The sequence below is a fragment of the Pan troglodytes genome, chromosome 13 (assembly GCF_028858775.2).
Source record: "Pan troglodytes isolate AG18354 chromosome 13, NHGRI_mPanTro3-v2.0_pri, whole genome shotgun sequence".
Lineage (NCBI taxonomy): Eukaryota > Metazoa > Chordata > Mammalia > Primates > Hominidae > Pan > Pan troglodytes.
Window position 1 is genome coordinate 74,767,892 of NC_072411.2, and position 23,039 is coordinate 74,790,930.

The following is a 23,039-nucleotide window of genomic DNA, read 5'->3' on the forward strand; positions in this document are numbered from 1 at the left end:
AGTTTTCATCTCTCTGCTGAAATTCCATATTGGTTCATGCACATTGTCTGCCTTCTCCATTTAGAGCCTTTAACATATTACTAATGGTTATTTCAAATGGCTTGTGTGATAGTTCCAGCATCTGAATCATCTCTGAGTTTTGTTCTGTTGATCACTTCATCTCAGGACAGTGGGTTACTTTACCTATCTTATTGTCTTATTATTTTTGACTGAATACCAGACATTGTTTGCAGGACAGCAGAGGCTGAAACAAACAATATATATGATTGGAAATGAGCATGTCTCTTCTTCTGCTAGGCTATTTGTATAGGGGTTGAGTTTATCTAGTTAGCAGTTGAGCAGGTTTTGTTGCTGCTTGGGTGTCAAAGAGCTTTTCTCTCTCTCTCTCTTTTTTTTTTTTTTTTTTTTGAGACAGAGTCTTGCTTTGTCCCCCAGGCTGGTGTGCAGTGGTACAATCTCAGCTCACTGCAACCTCTGCCTCCTGGATTCAAGTGATTCTCATGCCTCAGCCTCCCAAATAGCTGGGATTACAGGCATGCGCCACCACACTGGGCTAATTTTTGTATTTTTAGTAGAGGCGAGGTTTCACCGTGTTGGCCAGGCTAGTCTTGAATTCCCGACTTCAAGTAATCCGCCCACCTCGGCCTCCCAAAGTTCTGGGTTTACAGGCGTGAGCTACTGCGCCTGGCTGAGATTTTCTCAATGTTGCTGCTCTACCCCCAGCTTTCAGCCTTTCCTGTGTTGTAGCACCACAAAAGGGATCTATCTTCCCAAGGAGTGGACTGCTATTGCTTGTTACCCAGTATTGCAAGCTCAGTTGTTTTGTTCCTGTGTGATCCTACTTCTCCTTTTCAAGGCAGCCAAACTGCCTTGCATCTTTGGCAAATCTTCTATGGGACTTCCCTGTACCTGCCCAGTAGTAGGAGACTTCTATTAGTAATGGTGTAGGATCCTGAGCCCAGGACTGTTCCTTGCTCTTCCAATAACGACAAGGTTTTGTTTTGTTTTGTTTTGTTTTCTCTTTCTCTAGCTGTAATGGGTTTTCATCTAGTCTTGGAGATATGAAGTTTCTGGTTCTTCCCCCAAGGCTAGAGGCTTTTGTTCCTTGAGAAAGCATCTAAGGAGGGCTTTGTGACTTTCCTTCAGCAACTGCACTCCCCTCCTCCAGGCCTGCACCACCAAGGAAGACTCCCTCTGGTCCCCCACCCTCACCCAGTCTTTCTCATGAGCACCAAATGGAAATCTGTGAAGAAGATCTTGTAAGTGTGAACTGCTTCTCTGTCTGTGGCTCCCAGACAAACCTGTACTGTCACACTAGTTCACAGTCAGACTTCTGCAATTTGTTAGAAATTTTAGCAAATCCTTCCTACTTGTTTGATGGCAACCGGTATCTCTTCTTCCTGTGTTCTGCCGAAGGTGAGACAGAGCTTGTACCCTGTATTCTTAGAGACGCCTTGGATTTCAAGCTACCTAGTTGCCCTATGGCCTTAACTATCTGATGGGTTCAAGAAAAATTATGAGTTTGTATTTTATCTGTAGTTTTTCTTATTTCTAGGGTGGAAAAGGTGTTTTTGTTTGCTTTCTACATCCTAGGTAGAAGTAGAACTCCCATTGTATCTTTTTGTTGTTGTTTTGAGACACAGTCTCATTCTGTTGGCCAGGCTGGAGTGCAGTGGCATGATCTCAGCTCACTGCAACCTCCATCTCTCAGGCTCAAGCAATTCTGCCTCACTCTCCCAGGTAGCTGGGATTACAGGCATGTGCCACCAGGCCTGGCTAATTTTTATATTTTTAGCAGAGACGGGGTTTCACCATGTTGGCCAGGCTGGTCTCGAACTCCTGACCTCAGGTAATCTGCCCACCTCAGCCTCCCAAAGTGCTGGGATTATAGGTGTCAGCCACCGTGCCTGGCCTCCATTGTATCTTTAAAGTTATTCTAGAGATTAAAATTTTGCAGATTTTTCCCAGTAATGCATGGAAGGGTTAATAATTTTCACTATCCAAAATTTCATCTTCACATTTGGCTGAGTCATAGACCAGCTAGGAAAAGGCCAGGCAATATTGTGTCTGGCGTATTGCTATGTGCACTCAAGTGCTGTCATCATTTTCTTGTCCTACAAGAAGGCTTGGAGTTTCCCAGAAGAGCCTCTCTTTGTGGGCAGAGGTGGCTGGCTGGCCACCAAACATTTATGCTCTCTTCTATAGTAGAATGCCATTGGGAACAGTTGGCTCTTCCATGAACTACACTTTATAGCTTGCCTTACCGTTAGCTACTGCCATGTAACTGTGTTCTAGCAAATATAAAATTGCAGAATTGATGTGAGCCACTTTCAGGCTTCCCCTGTAAAAGCCACTCACGTGGCATTCCTCCATGCTCCTTCCCTTACCACCAGGTGGATGCAAATGCCCACAGTGATGTGGGAAGTCAGGTGTTTAAGAAGGCAGAGCCTCTATTGGTCCGAATCCCTAATGACTGTGCAGAATGGAACTCATACACTCCCATCTCCCAAGCCTGGAGTCAACTTGGATTATTTCATGAGCAAGACATCAACTTTGTGTTCCAGCTCTTAGAGATATTGAGGTCAATTGTCCTGGCAAATGGCCAACCCTAACTAATCTTATCCTTTCCTTCCCTAGTCAAATCACCTGGCCAACCTGCTCTGATATGAGATTTTACCAGGCTTGCCAGTTATCTGTAGGTCATTCACAAGAAACAGACTTCTACAGCCTCACCATTCATGTGTAGATGAAGTTGAGAAGCTAAAAACTAGATGAGATTCAGAAAAATATATTTTCCAAGGGTGATAAAGATTTCATCTGATGTATTGACTCCAAATTATTATTAGTGACTGCTTGTAGTGCTGTGTTGGGAAATTGTCTGAGGCAGTGTCCAGGCTAATAGAAAAGAACACTGTGATTAATTGGCAATAACTATCATGGCAGGTGAGGTAGGGGTGATGGCATGGGTTCAAAGAACTTCGTCATCCCTGGGACTTAAGCCAAGCTCTTGGATGCATTCAGTAGGCTGTTCCTAGAAATAGTACCCAGATTTGTAAATCTCAAGTAAGAGGCACTTACCATTAAGGCAATATCCTTACCATGGCTGTTACTTATATAAGTTGGTATGATTTATTGGCAGCCTTAATCGGCTAAGTTATAAATGAAATTTAGACATCCCTCTGCCTAGATTCTGCTTGTTTAGTTTAGAAATCAGGTATTTTCAGGACTCAAAATTTCTAGTAAAACATTTTTGAAGGCACACATACTGCTTCCATCTGAGCAGTGGCAAAGCAGATGATTTTAATTGTTGGGATTGTGATCTAGTGTCTTGAAGTCTATTCTGATGAACCGATGAACTCCTTACTAGCTTATAGACTGGTCTGGCAAATAGAAAGAAACAAAGAATAGGAAACAGTCCTGATATAGATAAACTTTTGGTGGTTAAAAAGCAGACAGACCCCTTCTTTCTGCTGTGGGAATTAGAGTTTACTTACAGTGGCTCTCAAGTGCCTGGATTTCTTAAGCTACATGTTCTTAGTTATTATACTATTCTTTTGATGACAAAGGATGAAGTTCAGATACACACACCTAAGTCCAAATCACACTGCATCCAAACAAAATCTTAGCTTAATCTTTTTCACAAACACATTAGAGATTTTTTATTTTCACAGGACATGGGAAAGAGTAATATATTTTGAACACAAAATAAAATGGAGAAGTTAGCCAAGAAGTTCATGTAATTTCTAATCTTGAGGAAACAGACACATCCAAATTGAAGGATATTCTGTAAAATGACTGTTCCAGAGTCTTTTAAAAATGTCAATGTCATGAAATAATTTTTAAAAATGGTTGAGGGATTGTTTTAGATCAAAAAAAACTAAAGAGGCACAACAACTAAATGCAATGCTCAATCCTCCATTGAGTCCTGGATAACACAAGCCAAAGAGATAGTTTTAAATCTTTTGGAGAAATTTGAATATAAACTTTATATCAGTGTTAAATGTTTTGAGTGTGAAAATCGTAGAAGAGTTTCCTTCTACAATTTTAGATAGGTGTTGTAGTACTTAGAGCATGGTATCAAAATGTCTGCACTTACTCTCAAAGGATGAGCATTACACTTAAAGAGATGTGGCAACTGTGGTCACTGTTGGAGAATCTAGATGAAGGCTATACAAGCATTTATTGTTCTGGCCTTACAACTTTCCTGTAGGTTTAAACATTTTCACATTGAAAAGCTGGGAAGAAAAGTTTTTCTACTTGATGGTATATCCTAAGAATTTCCTGTAATATTATATTATATCCTAACCACTCATAATGACTACTTTTAATAACACCGTGGTATTCTTTTGAGGAAATATGTATTCTCTTTAATGATTCCACAATTTAGATTCCTAATAAATAATACTTCAATGTGCATCTCTGTATGTGTTTTGTAGATTCTAATCTTGGCATAAATTTCCACAGGTAGGTTGCTGGATCAAATGGCCATTTATGGAGAATTTGAAACATTCTGCTGTGATCTATTTTTTTTTAAGCTGGTAAGTGAGATGGCAGGATCTTAATAAAAGTGAGTCATTTCAAACAGTTATATTTCTGTGAGCCTGAATATTTTTAGGTTGCTGACACCCCTTTTTCCTCACTCATCTGCCAACCTCCCTGATAGCCGTGGGACCTTGGTTCTGTCTTTGCTGCCATTGATTCCTATAGATGAGATTTTTCAGACTCAGATACTGGGCACCAAGAGGCCAATGAGAGTAGGAGGAAGTTGTTAAGCTTTTCAATATTTCATCAAACAAAATTCATACATTTCTCACACTGAAGCTCACATAAGTGAGTTTAGACATGGAGTCTGGCTCTGGTTCAGCTTTGATAGGTAGGGCTGTAACCTCAGACGGCAGCTCAAATGCAACCTGAGACCCTGAGCCAGAACCACCCCATGAAGCTGCACCCAGGTTCCTGACCTGCAGAGACTGTGTGAGAGAATGAATGTTTGTTGTTTTTAGCTGTCAAGCTTTAGAGTACTTTTTTAATGCTACGATAGATAACCAATACAGATTCTGGAAGTGAGATGTGGCCATAACAAAAACATAAAATGTGAACAAAAGACTTGAATACCTACTTCATAAAAGGAGATATGTGAATAATAGGCATATAAAAAGGAGTGCATTAGTCAGCAGAAAAAGGCATATTGAAAGCACAATGCAATGCCACTACACACCTACCAGAAAGACTCCAAGTGTTGGTGAGGATGCAGAATACCTGGAACTCATATATTGCTGACGGGAGTATAAAATGGTATAAACGAATACAGTTAACCTAAACCTAAGCCAGTTGACCCAGAAAATACACTGCTAGGTTTATACCAAGAGAAATGATTGCATACAACCAAAATAAGAGGAACACATAAATGTTCCTAACGGCTTCATTTATTATAGGCCTAAACTGCAAATAACTCAAATATTCAGCAGAATAATGGATAAATAATTTGTGATATATCCAGGCAATGGAATACTACTCAGCAATAATAATAATTGAAGTATACATACAGCAACCTGGATGAACCTCACAAGCACTATTTTGAGCAAAAGCATGCTATGTAGTTTCATTTATATGCCATTAAGGAACAGGTTAAAACAAATTTATGATGATAAAAGAGAGAGTACTGATTGCCTCAGGATTGGTAAGTTGTATTGACTGGAAGGTAGCAGGAGTGAACTCTCTGGGGTGATGGAAATGTTCAACATTTGATCTGGATAGTGATCACATGGTTTTATGTATCTAAAAAATTCACAAAATAGTCACCCATTTTGTTCATTTTACTACTATATAAATTACATGTCAAGAAGATAATGTCGAAAAGATCCAAAGGCCTTTCTGGCCCTAGAGAACATGTCTTTGGCCCCTTCTCTGACTTCTCCTCTGAGCACTCTTCCCCTTATTCACTCCCCAAACAGCCTGGCCACCTTCCTCCTCCTCCAACACACCAAGCATACTGCCACCTCGGGGCCTTTGCACTGGCTCCTCCCTTGTCAGCACTCCCTGTCCTCAAATATCCCTGCAGATATCATCCTTCGCTTTATTCAGGTCTACCTATCATTGTCACAGTTCTCTAGAGACAGAGCCCTGGGCAAAGGTTAAGTCTTAGAGGGTTACTTGGGAGGTACAATCCCACACAGCTGGCTGCTCGATATGTTAGTTTCTAGAGCAGCTGTAATAACACACCACACACTGTTGTCACTCAGAACAAGAGAAATGTGTTGTGTCACAGTTCTGGATGCTAGAAGTCTGAAGTAAAGGTATGGTGAGGCCATGCTCCCTCTGAAACCTGTAGGGGAAGGCTCCTTCCCTGCCTCTTCTAGCCTTGGTGTTTGCAGCTCTATGTGGTGTTGCCTAGCATTTAGATGCATTGCTCCAATCTCTGCCTCCATTGTCACCTCACCATCTTCCCCTGATGTGTCTCTTTCTCCTTCTAAGGACAAGAGATTGGATTAGGCCCCCACCCTCTTAATGACTTCATCTTAACTTGATTGCATCAGCAAAGACCCTGTTTCCAAATACTATAAAGCCACATTCACAGTTACTGGGGGTTAGGACTTCGACACATCTTTCTGAGGAACATAGTTCAACCCATAACACTCAGTCAGCGCACAGGCTTGGCCACACACAGCAGGCTGTGTGGAGAAATTGTGCACCAGACAGGGCAGGGGGAAAGGGTGAGGCAGTTCAGCTGCCCAGTATCCTCCAATCTCCTGTTTCCTGTCTCCCACTGGTGCAAAGTCCATTCAGGGGGAATGAAATCCTCTTCCTTTCCGAGTTGCATCATTCAGACCCATTGGCAGTTGCTCAGGAAACAAGGTCCTGCAGTTTGGCATTTCAGCTGAGTTTGGACGTGGGGAGAGAAGCCAGATATTCTAGGCCTGTGGCTGGTGAGCCTCAGGCAGGAAAACCACAGGGGCTTGTGGTGGCTGCAGGGAGCAAGTGGCCGAGGAAGGAACAGGTGGTGCTGAGACAGGCCCCAGGTTCTGCCCAAATGTCATCTGACCAGAGAGGCCTTCTCTGACTACTTCATACCAGATAGATGCTCCTTCCCTGTCTCTGCATTTCCTTGTTTTGCTTAATCATTCTTCGCATCAATTATTGCCAGTTGACATATTATATATTTATGTGTTTATTTGCAATGTCTCATTTTACTCACTACCACGTTGTTCCCTGCAAGTAGGAAATTTATCTGCTCGTCCTTTGCCCTTTCTTCAGTGCCTATCACAGTGCCTGGCACATTGTAGGTGCTCAGCAAATATTGAGTTTCAATGACTCGAGAAATCAATGGATATAAATAAATGAAAAAGACTTGGTCTCTGCAGTCTGTTAGGGAGTAGCTGAGTGGGTGGCAGTGGGGTTCTCTTAGGTCCAGACAGGCCTGTCCTAAGCAGGTCAGGCCCCAGGTGCAGCTGCAAGCAGAGCTCCATTTCCAGGGTTTGAATTCTGCAGCTCCCTGAGGCGGCCAGGGGCTGCCAGGATCACAGCTGCAAAGCCTCTGGGTCATCAGGCAGAGGAAAGAGCAGACAGAGGGAACTCTTCTCATCTAGACTTGGAGGGTCGACCTTGCCCAGAGGGGAGGGTATTGCTTCCTGCAGAGTCACGGGTGGGGAGAAAGAATCCTGTCTTCCCAGGCTGACCTCTTCTAAGCTTCCTGAGTTATCTTCTATCTCTGGAACCAAACTAGTACTTTTAGTCCCAAAATGCCAATAAATATATCTTCATTACTAGCTGTGGCACTATCATATTTTTAAGGTGAAAATTAGTGTCACCTAAGCGAAAGAGCTCAGCTCCTTATTATTTATTGCCCAGTCAAGATTTAATATGTCTCACTTTAAATGACAATTCTCCATTTTACTTCCTTCAAGTCAACATGCTCTTGGTTCAATATAATCAATATGATTTTTAGTCACATTCTCTCTTTCCTGTGCTATTTTCTCTGTGGAATTCACTATATAAAGTCATCCATTTATTGAAATATGTAGGAGACCATATTGGATTACTGATGAAAAGGAAATTGTAACAAACACTGGGTGACCATAATTCATTCAAAATTCATTTGTGGTAATTTTCTCTATTAGTGTGAAAAATGAGTATAACACAGGTAGAGATTTTCTGAGTTGAATAATGTACTCTGTGTCTTTCGTACAATAATAAAAAGCAATGGCAGCTTGTTATTTCACCAAAATAAATATACTCCACCACTAGAAAATAAGGCTAAGACTAAAGCTGTGACATGGTGACATTTTCCTCACTGCAAATTATGTACCAAAGTTAATTACTGCAACTTTACCAACTGAGCTTGAGAAAGTGGCATATGTAACCCTCTCCCTTTGTTTTGGTGAGAAAGTGCAGGCTTCGTTTTGGTGAGGAAGACTGTGGCATAGGTGGAGTGCTGAACCCACTTTGGACCTGAGTGATTTGTGGATTGCTGACTTTCACCATTCTGGCTTTGTAAGGAATTGTCCCTTCTGGGAAGGGGGCGAGGTGGAGTGTTCAAGCTCTTTCCTAGCCTATTGCCTCCCAGGAGGCAGGGAGTTCGTATGTTACAGGAACTAACACTAATAACTACCATTTTCTTTATAGAGGTCAGTATGCTTCTCAACCAGATGCAATTACTTCCAGGACAAAAGATTTTTCTTTTCCCTTAAGACTTGCTTCCATTAATAACTAAGTCACAAATTTTAACTCTGAATGTTTTTTAAATTAAGAGAGTTCATTTTAACTTTGCCTCCTGACTGGATAATTTACCTTTCTGTAAAACGAGGAACTATAACTGCCCTTACCTATGAAGTTACCTGAAGAGCACAGGGAGTACAAAACAGAACTTTACCTTAGTCTTTTACAAAGCTGGAGATTGGAAGATAGTCACTAGACAAGTTCAAACCATTTTTTTTCTTGCGCTTATATTTACTTGTTTGCCTTAATTCTAGTGCCCTGAAGTTGGATATATCTAAAGTACAGTTAAAACTAAATAGCTAATTCCTTTCTAATTTAATTTACTTTTACATGCCATAATGATAGAAATACAAAACCAAAACAAAAGAAAAACTCTGCTTCTAAAAGTCACAAAGAAATGTAATAATACTGTCGATCCAAAAGAAAGGAACTGAGGCAGAGTTAATGTAAGTAGGAGTTTATTTGGGCCGGGAGTTTGAAGATTGCAGCCCAGGAGCATAGATGCATGCTGCCCTGAATAGACCCTCTGATTAGTAGCAGTTACAGGCGGACTTTTATTTATCTTTTTTTTTATTTTCCTTTTTTCCTTTTTAAACAGGGTCTCACTTTGTCACCCAGGCTGCAGTGCAGTGGTGCAATCTCAGCTTACTGCAGCCTCAACCTCCCAGGTTCAAGTGATCTTCCCACCTTAGCCCCGCCAAGTAGCTGGGACTATAGGCGAGTGCCACCATGCCTGGTTGATTTTTGTATTTTTTGCAGACACGGGGTTTCGCCATGTTGCCCAGGCTGGTCTTGAACTCCTGGCCTCAAGCAACCCACCTGCCTTGGCCTCCCTAAGTGCTGGGATTACAGGAGTGAGCCACTGCAAAGGGCCTACAGGCAGACTTTTAAAGGTAAGAAAGGAAAACAGTGAGTGGGCTGATACAAAGTTGTTTGTCAGGAATTCTCATTGGTTTACAGACTTAACACTGATTAGTGATTGGCTATGCGTTGGTAAGCTATAGGGTGTGGGTTATAGTGTCTGGTGTGGCATTATTAGGTTAATTTATAGCTACTGTGACAATAGCTAAGCAGTTGCAGGAGATAAATACATAGCTCAGAGTGGGTAATAGGGCACAACTGTGATCTCATTTTAATGCCTCTCTGGGCCTAACAATTTGTAAGGGCTCACAATCCTCAGATGAAAGTTCTTTTCTTTCCTCAATACTTAATTTAGTACTGAAAATATTGAGGTCCTAAATGTGGGTCATTTGTGACTTTTGCTTTAGCAGTAAAGTCTAAAAAAAGTGTTATCGTAAATAAAATTTTAGCCACTTTCCTGTCTCCCCTTATTATCGCTTTAAGATCTTGATCCAAATATATTCCCCTAAATGGACAAATCAGTTTTAAAACAAACCACAACCTTTTTATTGTTACCCACAAATTGGGACTCTCCTGATCAGATATTTTTAATTACGCATTTCTTTTTTAGAAAGCTCAAGAGACTGTAAGAGCTGTACTTCCCTAATGAGTATGGTATTCCTCCCAAGTCCCAGGCGAATCACTTTGCGTAGAAAAGGCAATTGTCTTGGTTGAGTAGGAATTAATGTTGAAGGTGTGGAAGGAAGTTGACTTGATTCAGTTTTCACTAGCCCAAGTCACAGATGTTAAATTGCAAGTTTCACGTCAGGCACCAAAATAGAATAGCTATGAAATTCCAAAGTGAGATGCCAAGATGCAAACTTTCAATCAAAATACTAAAGACCAGTTTCATGGGTCTAAAACTTCTCACCTGAAGGGGGAAATAGTGCCTACGAAGGAGAAATTAAAGGAAGATTTTGTGAGGAGTTGTAATGGTTAATTTTATGTGCCACCTTGAGTGGACCAACGGGTCCCCAGATTAAACACTGTTTCTTTGTGTGTTTGTGAGGGTTTTTCTGGATGTGATCAGCATTTCAATCAGTGGACTCAGTAGATTGCCCTCCTCAAGGAGGCAGCATCCCATTAGTTGGGGGGCCTGAACAGAACAAAAAGAGAAATTTGCCCCTTTTTTCCTGCCTTACTGCTAGCATGGGGACATCTCGTCTTCTGCTCTTGGATTGGGATTTTTAGCAGCTTCCTTAGTTTTCAGGCTTTTGGATTCAGACTGAATTACACCGCTTTCTTGGGTTTCCATCTTGCAGATGGCATATGGTAGGACTTCTCAGCTTCCATAATTGTGGGAGCCAATTCCTCATAATAAGTCTCCTTTTATAGATACAGATATAGACATAGTTACAGATATATAATCCATTGGTTCTATTTCTCTGGAGAACCATGACTAAAACAGGAGTATTTTCTTGTTTTAGTCATGGAAAGTCTTGAAAAGTAATATTTCTCATACTATTTTTTCCTCTCCATGTGGGCCACTCAGAGAACCTGTAAGTTGGGAGCATAGGGGATTGTTGTCTGACTCCAGCCCTGGAAACCTACAGATCAAGAGAGAGGGATTGGTGAGCCTCTTTGGCGAGTGAAGAGGCTGCACTGTTGGTAGGATTGGTCTGCACTCTGAGTTTATTAGAGCAAAATAGGTGTCGAGTGTCCCTATGGACCAAATGTGGGACACACAGAAGAGAACGATCCTGGAGCCCCTTTAAATCCTGCTCAAGAAGACAGCTGGGGTGTGGGTGGAAGATAAATTGGGAGTCCTACAGAGGGAGGAAATTTGGAGGGGACTCAGGAAATCCAGTGACACTTGCTTATGTGGGGGGCCCAGCAGCAGGGGCACCTAAGAAAAAATGAAGGCACCCACAAGATAAAGAGCAGGTTTGACATTAGCCAGGTTTGGAAAAGACAATGCCATCTTACAACTGTCCCAGTAAAGTAAGAACTTTCTTGCCCCTTCTTTTCTCTCTTCCCTTCCCTACTCTGATTCTGGAAGGGTCAAAACCAGCAGCTTTCATGGTGGTCTGGGATGAGGAAGGAAAGGAGAAACTGACCACGTCTTCTCTCCTAAAGGCTGAGACCTGCCTGTGACCAGCTGTAGGTTGGGGAGGAGGGCAGAATTCTTTTCTTTGAAATGAAGATTGAAATATGTAGTGATATATTGGTTTGGGCATTCTAATAGAAAGAATCTGGTACTTTCTATTACCTATAAGTGACCAAACAAGCTATATCCAGTGGCAGGGGTAGAATTGCCTTCACTGAGCAAGTTTAAAAGGACAGTGAGATAAAACATTAAAATTGCTTTTATGATTTCACCGAAGGAATACTGCGTCTTCATTGAATTGGTTATATCACCAGCAGGAGTGATAGATGTGTTTTTATAACCTACCTTCCAATGAGGTACCTAAAACATGGTGAATCAGATTTTCCCCCATATACGGATATGAGTGAATGCCCAATCTATGATAGAATTTCCTGGAGAATTTCTATGGGTTTCTCAGGAGACCCATCCCTCATATCCTTTATAGCCAAAACTTGCAATTTATAGATGTCAAAGCCCTTTAGCATAAGTGATCTCGACAGCTTATCACCACCAGGTCCCTGTGAAATGCAGAGAGCACCTAGTATTATTTGCACCATATGGAGAATAATAGCTAAGAGTTATTGAACACTCACTATGTGCTTGGCACTTATGCTAAATATCTTACAAATACCAAATTCATATATAATACTATTAATTTCTCCACTCTACAGATGATGAAACGGAGTCTTAGGCTAAGTAGTTAATTTAAGGCCAAACATTTAGTAGAAGATATGGCTGCAATTTGAACTTGGCTGCCTGCCTTCAAATTCCTAACTTTGAACCTCTGCTCAGATGAACAAAATGGAAATCAGACATTTTAGCAACTCATTCGAGGATCTACATAGCATTAACAGATATTGGTCTTGTCTCATCCTTGTCTCATGGAGATCTTCAGTAGAGATCTTAGTTCTCTAGTAGAGAAAGAATTCACTAAACTATAGGAAGGAGATTAAACAGATAATACCTTTTCCAAGTGAAAAAACAAGTCTCAAAAGATAGTGTAAGTAAATTATAACTGTACACTAGAATATTTGGTGGCCAGGAAAAAATGTTTAAGGATTTTTTAAGGAAAGTAAAGCATTTTTCCATTCCAATAGAAAAAGTAGCCTGTAAACTATTAATGCTTTCAAGTCTGTTTGAATACATGTATCTATACACATACATATATGCACACATATACATACACATAGCTAGTTATATGTATGTGTTTGTGGGTACATGTATGATCATATCACTTCTAATTTTTAATTTTTTTTTAATTTTTGTAGAGATGGGGGGGTCTCACTATGTTGCCCTGGCTGGTCTTGAACTCCAGGCCTCAAGCAATCCTCCTGCCTTGGCCTCCCAAATTGTTGGGACTACAGATGTGAGCCACTGTGCTTGGGCTTGATTGTATCTTTTTATAATAGAAAAGTTTAGAATTAAATGCGCTAAAATATTAACAGTATTACCTCTAGGTTATGGAATTATGGACAATTTTTACTTTTTCTCCTATACTTTTCTCTGTTTCCCCCCAAAAGATCAATCATATTATTTTTCCTCTCCATATAGGTTTATTAATATTTTATTTACTTAACATTTTTATTGAGATAATTTGCATACTGTAAAATTCACTCATTTTAACTATACCATTTGATGATTGTTATTGAATTTATAGAGTTGTGTATCCATCACCACAGTTCAATTTTAGATCATTTCTAGAAGATTTCTCAGGCCCATCTGCAGTCATCCCTTATTCCCACCTCCCAGCCTTAGGCAATCCCTAATCTATTTTCCATCTCTATAGATTCGCTTTTTCTGGAAGTTTCACATAAATAGGATCATACAACATATGCTCTTTTGGGACTGACATATATTATGTTCTTTTAAAGAGAGGGAAATGAATAAATATTCTTTGGTTCTTTGCCTTTCCCATCCAATCCAAGCAAAAGCCTGTTTTCTTCCTCTTAATACTATAATAACTAATTATCAACAGAGTTTCCTTTACTCCTGTAGTTCTTGACCAGCGATCAAATCCCTTTCAGATCACAAGATAATCTATAGGACAGTAAAGCTATTCCTGATGTTTTAAGGATCTCTATTTTTTAATTCCTCACACATTTCTCTATTTTTACATTAAAAAACTGATTTATAACTATTTTGTTCTTACCCTCTGGACAGTCATTGTAGACATGCCCTATACTCCCATTCTATTGGCAGAAACAGGGACACCATCACTGATGTGCAAGGGTTTGGAATCAGACAGACCCAAATTCCACTCCGGGGCCCCATCTCCTGTAGCTGGGTTATGGACCCTTCCTGAGTTCAGTGTCTTAGTGAGTATCTTGGAGTTACTTGTACCTACCTCCAGGGCTGGATGAAGACATGAGCATGCTCTGGACAAGCTAGTGATTGTTGGTTCTCCTTCGAAAGGATGTTCTTTAAATAAGTCTTCAACTTCTCTTTAGAGAAAAGGCAGGGCCCCCACACAGCAAAACAAAGGCCTTGCAGTTCATCAGAGCTACACTCCTTAAAATGCACTGTGGACTCCTCGAGGGTCTCACTCTCACTCCCAGCAGCTCATCAGTGTCTTCCTTCCAATCCAATTAACACTCTCCCTGAAAGTACTGATACATATCATTTTCAATATTTCACTACATTTTCAAGGATATTTATTGCTGTTTGTGGAGTAGTGTCTTTCTGGCTCTGCCTCATAGAGTGTTCTGAAGATTAAATGGGATCACACATGTAAGGAGTACTGCACAGGGTCTAACACTCAGTGGATGTTCAATAAATGGCGACTATTATTAGTATCATAACCAAAGCTATGGCAACTCTGAGCCTCTGTGTGATGACAGGTGATGTGCAGCTCCTTTCTCCTCTAGCTCCTTACCTGGAAACCTTCTTTGCAGAAAGGCATTTTCAGAAAGCTTTTGGTGACCTTGAAACATTCTCAGGTGCTCTCTGATGTCTTTATAAATGAAACTTAATATATATAGGAGATACAGTTCCTCCTTCATACCTGTATAGTAAAAAAGCCACAACATAAATACCTTTGGTTAATCTTTCTATAGTATATTATTTTAAATATTACCATAAACATGATAGAAATTAACAGAATGAAGGTTAACTGGGGGAAAAGCCCTGAGCAGGGAGGGAGGAGTTGCTGTGGGAACACTGTGGCAGGTCTGAAACTAGATCCTGGCTATCCAGCAGAGGGAAATGGCACATTTTTGGAGGCTTTTATATCATGGTAATAATTGTTTTATTAGGATCAAAGCATCCCAGAAAGCACTTGCTCTTTCCTTCTCTCCAGTCCCCTTGACTCTCCCCTGAGCAGCGTTGGATAGGAGGTTTGGTGGGGGGAGGAGGCAGGGAACAGTAGAAGAAAGCAATGCTATGTCCCTTTCCCCCATTGTCTGGCCCCAAATGTAGTGCCATAAATATCAAAACAGTGCTTGGTAATAGTCCAAAACATTTAACTTGTCCGCAAATTCCTAAACAACCATTGGCGTGTAATTTGGTTCTTGGCAGAGTGTAACTGAATAACTTGTAGACATGACATTTGTGTGAACATCTACAAGAGACAGGCCGTTATCACCACCCATTCAACACTCCAGCCAGAGGAAGAACAGCAAGGGGGCCAGCCATACAAGTTCACCTGCGAGTCCGGGGTCTCGGCCTGCATCCTAAAACTTCAGTTCTGCTGTGGCCCGGCTACTCCCCATTCTCAACTGTGTTTTCTTCACCATGCAGGTGATGGAAGCCCAGACAGGCCCAGGGTTCAAGGCCAGTGACTTCAGCCTGTCACCACCTCAGACCACATCGGGCCCACCGGCCTCCTCCCTCCCTGCCCCCCAGCCCTGCCCGCACTGCCCCCCATTGCGCCCAGCCCTTCCTCACCCCGCAGGAGAAGCTGGCCTCTCATTCCTCACTGAGAGGCTCGACGGGCGTCCCCACGCCAAGCCTTCCTCGCCCTCCCCTCCAGCCTTTTCTGAAGGGGAGACAGCAAAGGTGAGAAAGCAACCGCCGGCAAGTTTCGACAGCTGCTGAGGAAGACTCATGGGTTTCTAAGGAAACAGAGAGGCAGCAGCCATTTTAGTAGCATTTGCTGTATGAAAAATATATAGACACTGGCAGCCCTCTCCCCACTCCGCCTCGGCGCCTGCCCTCCCGCCCCGCCTCAGAGGCCCCGGGGTGAGGGTGGGGCCCCAGTCTCCGAGGGACGCAGCGGCCACCTGTCGCAGGTGGCCGGCCACCGGGGTCGCCACCCCCAGTGTCCCCCAGCAGCGGGACCGCGGGGTCCCCACCCCGGGGCAGAATCCCCACCCACGGGCGCCGCAGTGCAGCGGCGGGCGGGCGGGCGACTCGGCCCTCCCCGCGCCCGCGTCCCGCCCCCCGGGTCCCCTCCCTCTCCCCACCGCCCCAGGCCGCGGGAGCCCGCGGGGAGGGCGGGCCTGTCGCAGCCGCGCTGGTCGCCAGGCGGCCGGGAGGAGCGGGGTCCGCGCGGCGGACGAGGCGGGGGCGGAGGCGCAGGCAGAGCGAGCGCGGGAGGTCGCCGCAGCCAGGGACACCGCGCGCCGCCGCTCAACATGGTCGCTGCGCACGCTGCCCATTCTTCCTCCTCTGCCGAGTGGATCGCCTGCCTGGATAAAAGGTAGCTCGGCCGGGGGCCGCAGCCGGGGGCCGAGCTCTGCGGTGCTGCCTGGGCCCCGAGACCACCGCAGCTCCGCACCTGGGCGCAGCGCGGCCGGGCTGCGGGTGGCCGGGGTCCCCGAGCGGGGGAAGGGGTTGAGGTCCTTGTCCGGGAGACAGGAGGACAAGGATCCCCGCCTCTCGTGGGGTGCCAGCGGCATGAGATTATTACACGTGGTGGAGCAAATGCAGCGCAGTAAGGGGAGAGAGCACCCACCTCTCCAACCCCCTGCCCCGCCGCGACCCCAGGCTCCGCTCCTGGGTGGGGGTTTATTTTCTCTTGGCATCACGGGACAGAAGAATCGATGCATACCCTTTCCGGCTATTCAGACCTTGCGGGGTATGAAGTTTTAAAGAGGGGTGGGGGCACCGGCAGGTGCAGAGTAACATTCTTTTTTTGTTCTTGAAAGCAAAGTGTGAGGGACCCGGTGGAGCTGTCGAATCCCTTGCTGAAATTCACAGCTCTCTGCCCCCGCAGTCGCTCGCTCAAGGTCTGTGTTAGAGAAGGTCATTTGGGAGGCTGCTTTCGTCTTAATACCTGCTTCTCGGGAAAAGATCTTTACGCTAAAAAAAATTAAAACCATAAAGCATGTAACTCCCGACGACAGCTCTCTCTAAGGAGGATGTGTGTGTTAACAGTGGATTGCAGTTGTTTCCAGGCTCTGACAGCATAATTTTCTGTTTGTCCAGATTGCAGGTTTAGCAGTAAACATTACACAGTATGTTAGCAATTATAGCTTATTACCCTGATTAAAAGGTGATGCATCTGAACTTTTAAGAACTGAGCAAGAAATCTTGCAGAGTGAACTGCCTCTGAATTTCGGAGTTTGATGCAGAAGGGCAATGATGCACGTCTTGCAGCTATCTGCATGACATCTCTATTTGCATTTGTGTGAAATATTTTGTGCTCTGCCATATTGAAAAATTTTCAATTAACAGATTCGTAACCAGATCAAACTTGAAAATCTTAAGTGTGACGTGCTTTGCATACTCTATTATAGGCCTTTGTTGAAAAATATTAAGTAATTTGAGAAAAGCTAAATGTAGTTCATTTGAAAAGCTTAATATATCTGAGAAATAATCTTGACTTTCAATTACCACTCAGTAGCAAGATTTTTTGGCAGGCAGTGCCCTATTTATGTCTAAAATGATATGTACTAATATTAGAAGAGTTGCATGCAATAAATAGTAAGAGAATTAAAGTAATAGTTAAATCACACAGGATTATGTAGAAGAACTAAGAGTATTTAAAGTATAGAGGTTGTTAATGTGATAAGTATCTAAATTTAATAGTTCAGGAAAAAGGAATTATATGGGATTCAAGATCTTGCACTTAACCTATAAATAGTAGTGCTTCCTTATGAGCAAAATTTTTAGATAATAGATAACATATTTCTATGTGTAGAAATGCATGGCATGGCATTTTTTGAACAGTCGGTAATTCACTGGAAACCCGTTAGTCAATAAGAAGTACTTATGGCAAAATCATAGAGCAATACTAACACAAGTGGGACATATTCGACTCTCTCTTTTCATAATGTGTATCTGCCTAAATGATTTTGCTTGAAATGGATTTTTTAGAGCATGGTGCCCCCATTTAATGCCACCATTCATAATGGGAAAAAAATCTAGGAAAAAAAAAAAACAAACCCCTTCACAGATACTGAGCCTAGCATCAGAAGAGTCAGATGAGTGGACAGATCAATAAGTTAAGGGTTTTAGGCACAGAGCTGTTACCAGTTCTGATATTGGACATGTCACTTTTACTTCCTTGAGTGTCTGAAAAATGAGGATAGGACTATCAGGGATAAGTGGACAAATGGAAGGAGAAAAAAAAGGTGAAATAGTTTGAAAACTGTGAGTGCCATGTAGGCTTTTTGTTTTGTGGTATTAAAAGAACTTTGCATGTTCTGCAGTGTTCATGCCAGAATTAATTCCAATGAGGAACAGTTTAGGGCAGCAATCTCATTGTATGAAGGCCATGGGGGGACTTGTTTTGAAGTTGTGTTTTTACTTAGATTGTTTATTTATTTATTTTTTTTAGGAAAGGAGAAAGGTTGAGAGTGTTTATGGAAGTTGGCTAGGGAAGCCCCTTGAAACACCTGTTTAGTGGAGACACTGCCCTCAATGTTTCTGAGAAATGCTATCTTGATCCTCTTTTCCAGGCACTGTGAAATGCTATCTTGATCCTCTTTTAAATGCTATCTTGATCTTCTTTTCCAGGCACTGTGCTGGGCACTGGGGATGCAACAAAATATGAGAGTTGCTTATAGGCTTAGAGGGTAGGGGAGATTGGTGGTGGGACGGCTCTATAAACAGCTAACCACAATGCAATAGTAAGCGCTTTAATGGAGATGTATAAAGTGCTTTGGGAATGCAGATGAGAGAGTTATCGAGATGCTTCCATAGGTGTCCTGCCTAGAACTCAGAGGCTGAGAACAATTTTACCAGGCACAGAATAGGGAGGGCATGCCAGGGAGTGGTGTGGCATATGAATATGCTAATTTCTTCCCAACCACAAATTCCTCTTGTGACCAAATCTAGAGTATAGGAATGTATGCTCTATTTTTATAAAATCTTTTTTATTATGGACATTTTCAACCCTGCACAAAAGAGAAAGTACAATGAACCCATGTGGGTTCACTTGGGAATATGATGCTGGGACCTTTCAACTGGGAAAAGGACGTAACTGGGAAACATAGTTCAAATATATGCCTCATTCAAGTGACAACTGTTGTGGATGGTGAAAAAAAGAGAAACCCTGGGACTGGAAATAAAAAGAGAGTTAAAAGAGAAAGTCTGCAGTCGTAAAGAAGTATGCAATGAAATTTGAAGTGAAACAAAACACAAGGAAAATAGAGCCTTAAAGTGTTTGTTAGGAATGCCTAGAAAGCTATCATAGACAGGACAATACTTGCAAGTGGGGAAGGGTGTTGCAAGTGTTGTAGATGTGTAGATTAGATTAAAGAAACAAAATCTATAGCTTTTTATGTATCAATCATCCACCATCTTGGACTATGGTGGGACTGAGGAGATGAGGGTCTACAAATACTAATCTTAAAACCAGAAAGACAGGACATTGAACATTTGGATGGATAAACCAACATTGAAAAAAGTCTCAGCAGATGTATTGTTAGAGTAAAACAAGCTCACCACTATCTCAGGGATCTTACCATTTTTTTCTGAGGGGATGGCAACTAGGAACAAATTACATAGTTCCCACTATTTGGGACTTAAGATAGGTAAAATGTCCTTTCTTTTTTTTTTTAAGTGTGCTGACCATTGTTTAAGTTTTTTTGTTTTTGTTTTTGTTTTTGTTTTTTTTTTTTTTGAGATGGAGTCTCACTCTGTCACCCAGGCTGGAGTGCAACGGTGCGATCTTGACTCACTGCAACCTCCCCCTCCTGCTTTCAAGTAATTCTCGTGTCTCAGCCTCCCGAGTAGCTGGGATTACAGGCACACACCACCATGCCTGCCTAATTTTTGTATTTTTATAGAGACAGGGTTTCACCGTGTTGGCAAGGCTGGTCTTGAACTCCTGACCTCAGCTGATCCGCTCGCCTTGGCCTCCCAAAGTGCTGGGAATACAGGTGTGAGCCACCACACCCGGCCCATTGTTTAATTTTAATGAAAATATTTTTCCCGTAAGATTTTAAATTTGCCAACTGTGAACTTCAGATCCACTTATAAGTCCTAGTTCTCAGGGTTGGTAAAGGAGTATTATGAAGGGACAGGGACCATACACATTCATGTAGTATAGCGACTCATTGCTGGCATTCATCATGATGGGACAGGCATTGACAAACTATGGCCTGTGGGCCAGATCTGACAGCTTGCCCGTATGTCTCGTGGGCTAAGAATGGTTTTCACATTCCTGAATGGTTGGAAATAAATCAAAAGAAGAGTAGTATTTTGTGACCCATGAAATTTAGATGAAATTCAAATTTCAGTGTCTACAAACAAAGTTTTATTGGAACATAGCCATGCTCATTTGGTTACATATTGTCTACAGCGCTTTCCCGCTGCAGTGGCAGAGTTGAGTAGCTGCAATGGAGACTGTGGGCCCACAGAGCTTGAAATATTTACTATGTGGACCTTTACAGAAAAAGTTTGCCATCTTTTGTTATAGATGAAAGAACCTATCTAAGTGATTGACAGTGAAACCACTGGAGATGAAAGAAATCGTTTTCATTTGGAAAGGAGTTCACAGTGTTTGGTTTCTTGTTCTTTAATTAGAAGTATAGGTTGGAGAAAGCTTCTCAGTTGATTGGCTTATTTGAGGAACACTGGCTGTCACAGCCAAAGCAGATGATGAAGTTAACATGGTTATTCAAAAGGTTGTGATCTTTCAAAGGCAGCAGATGAATTTTTTTTAAGTATTCGTGTTTCAGTTTAAAAATACTCCATGGACAGTTTCCATCTGACTTGCCCCCAAATAGATGTTATTTTAGCTATTTTGATTAGGTTGAATTCGAGTGAAAGAAATCAAGAAACAAATTTGTTAAGAACCAAAATGCTTTGTAGCACACATGGTGAGAGAAGATAACTCAGATATCAAAGAAGCATCAGACATGGGTCCACCCTTGAGAAATGCAGAGGATCAAAGAAGCACACAGAGCAGAAAGGGGTCCCTGGAGGAGGCTAGTATCTACTAGCCATGTCCCAAGGGATGACATTACCCCGGTACATCCTCCAGGGCTCAGGCTGGTCTTGCAATCTCAGAATACTGACTTGTTAGCACATCAAAAATTAATGTATCTTTCAGCGACAGATACACAGGTACCAGACTCTCAGAGACTCTAAAAGCCAGAAAGACAGTTTATTAATTTGACAATAAGATCTGTCACATCAGAGAAGTGGACACTCACGTCCTTTGGCTAATGTATTCTTCCTCTAAGTAAGCCATATGGGAAATCCAATTATTCTCAGAAGTCCGTTTTCTGCATTTACAATGAGAAGCCAAGCTGCCAGGAGGTCAGGATGCTTACGTCTTCTGGCCTGTACAGGAGTACATCCTCTTCCTAGAGCAACAGAGCCTGGGAATTGGATGATAATGAGAAGGCAGTTCTGGGAATCGTCCAGGACAGCGTGGCTGCCACCTTTTCCAGTCAGATCACCATTACCTGTGCTCTCACAGCACACTTTGGTCCCACTCTGTAATAACATAGCACAAGTCCGATTCCATTGTAATGGCCTGCTTACTTCTCTTTTCACATCACTTGACTTTAGTCCCTATATTTTATTCATCATTTTATCTTCAGCTTCAGTGCAGTGCCCTGACTAGAGAAGGTGCTAATGGGCCCAGGGCAAGATGGCCACAGGCATCCTTCTCCTCAGGGATGATGGCCTCTGTAACCCAAAAAGGCCCTGGCACTGGGCCCTTTGCTGTGGAAGGGCGTGGGTGACACCATCCACATCTGCCTTTGTTGCTTCTTCTATGTTTTTTGGCTAATGTGAATACTTTTTTAAAAATGACACTGCATAGCTCTAATCTAATCTATTCTTCCTCCTTAAATCCTCACCCACCTTTGAAAAAAAAACTAACATCTTTTTATTGTGGAAAAAATCAAAATATACAAAAAGAAGAAATAGCAGTATGATTCTTAATTCTTTTTGTTTGTGTGTGTGTGTGTTTTTAGACAGGGTCACTCTGTCACCCAGGCTGGAAGGCAGTGGTTTGATCACAACTCACTGCATCCTTGACCTCCTGGGTTCAAACGATCCTCCTGCCTCAGCTTCCTGAGTAGCTGGGACCACAGATGTGTATCTCCATGCCTGGCTAATTTTTAAAATTTTTTATAGAGATGGAGTCTCCCTATGTTGCCCAGGCTGGTCTCAAACTGCTGGGCTGAAGTGATCTTCCCACCTTGGCCCCCCAAAGTGCTGGGACTATAGGCTTAAGCCACTGTGCCCAGCCAGTATGATCTTCTGTGCCACCCCTTCCCCGGCTCCAACATCATCAACTTACAGCCAACCTTGTTTTGTTTATACCCTCACGCACTCCCCACTCCCCCCAGGATTATTTTCAAGCAAATCCCACGTATTTCATCTGTAAATATTTTAGTATATGTCTCTAAAAGGTAGTGACTTTTTATAAAGAAAACAATACCATACACATTAAACAACTTGACATTAGTTCTCTAATATAATCAATTATTCAGTCAGTGTTCAAATGTCCCCATTTACCTCATAACTTTCTTTTTTGCAGTGTGTTTGTATCAAGAGCCAAATAAGTTGCATTTAATTGATATGTCTATAGGTCTGGGTTCTCTCTTTCTCTCTTTTTCTTCCTTGTAATACATTTCTTGAAGAAACTGGGTTGTTGTTGTTTTTTTCAGTCTGAATTTTCATTGTACCTCCATGCAGTTTTTTAAAACATGTTCCTTTGTCCCCTGTATTTCCTGTAAATTGGTATTTGGGTCTAGAGTTTGACTTTTTGGTAAGAATGCATCACAGAAGTGTTATATATTTCCATAATGAGGTATATAATGTCAAGTGATCTCTTTTCATAATGTTAGCAATATATTGTTTTTAAAGTTTAATGCTTGGGAATTATCTATTTGCAATTTATTGGGAGACATTTCACTGTGGCCTCAAATACATGGGAGCACATGACATATATATTTGGAGTAATTTGAGAACAATACAACCTCATATGTAATTA

The 23,039-nt window shown here is 42.1% G+C and overlaps 2 protein-coding genes and 1 long non-coding RNA gene across 6 annotated transcripts in view; 2 read left to right on the plus strand and 1 right to left on the minus strand.

Moving 5' to 3' along the window:
* PDK1 (pyruvate dehydrogenase kinase 1) overlaps positions 1-5,078 on the plus strand; it is a 169,147-nt gene extending 164,069 nt beyond the window's left edge. Inside the window, exon 14 of the transcript XR_010150140.1 lies at positions 4,465-5,078. The gene's annotated coding sequence lies outside the window, so the exon portion shown is untranslated. The remainder of the gene's footprint in view (positions 1-4,464) is intronic.
* LOC107973830 (uncharacterized) lies at positions 5,044-15,669 on the minus strand. The gene is made up of 3 exons (XR_001716319.4): positions 15,584-15,669; positions 14,574-14,702; positions 5,044-7,708 (listed from the first exon to the last, which is right to left on the minus strand). It is a non-coding gene; the product is annotated as an uncharacterized LOC107973830 (long non-coding RNA).
* An 8-nt stretch (positions 15,670-15,677) lies between these two features.
* RAPGEF4 (Rap guanine nucleotide exchange factor 4) overlaps positions 15,678-23,039 on the plus strand; it is a 320,154-nt gene continuing 312,792 nt past the window's right edge. For 2 of the 4 annotated variants that reach the window (XM_016950048.4, XM_016950046.4), the window contains exon 1: positions 16,134-16,337. In XM_016950048.4, the coding sequence (XP_016805537.2) occupies positions 16,273-16,337 (65 nt within the window). In that variant the 5' untranslated portion in view covers positions 16,134-16,272. Of the gene's footprint in view, positions 15,695-16,132; positions 16,338-23,039 lie in introns of those variants that run through there. The other 2 variants (XM_009443773.5, XM_009443774.4) reach the window with 2 other exon arrangements.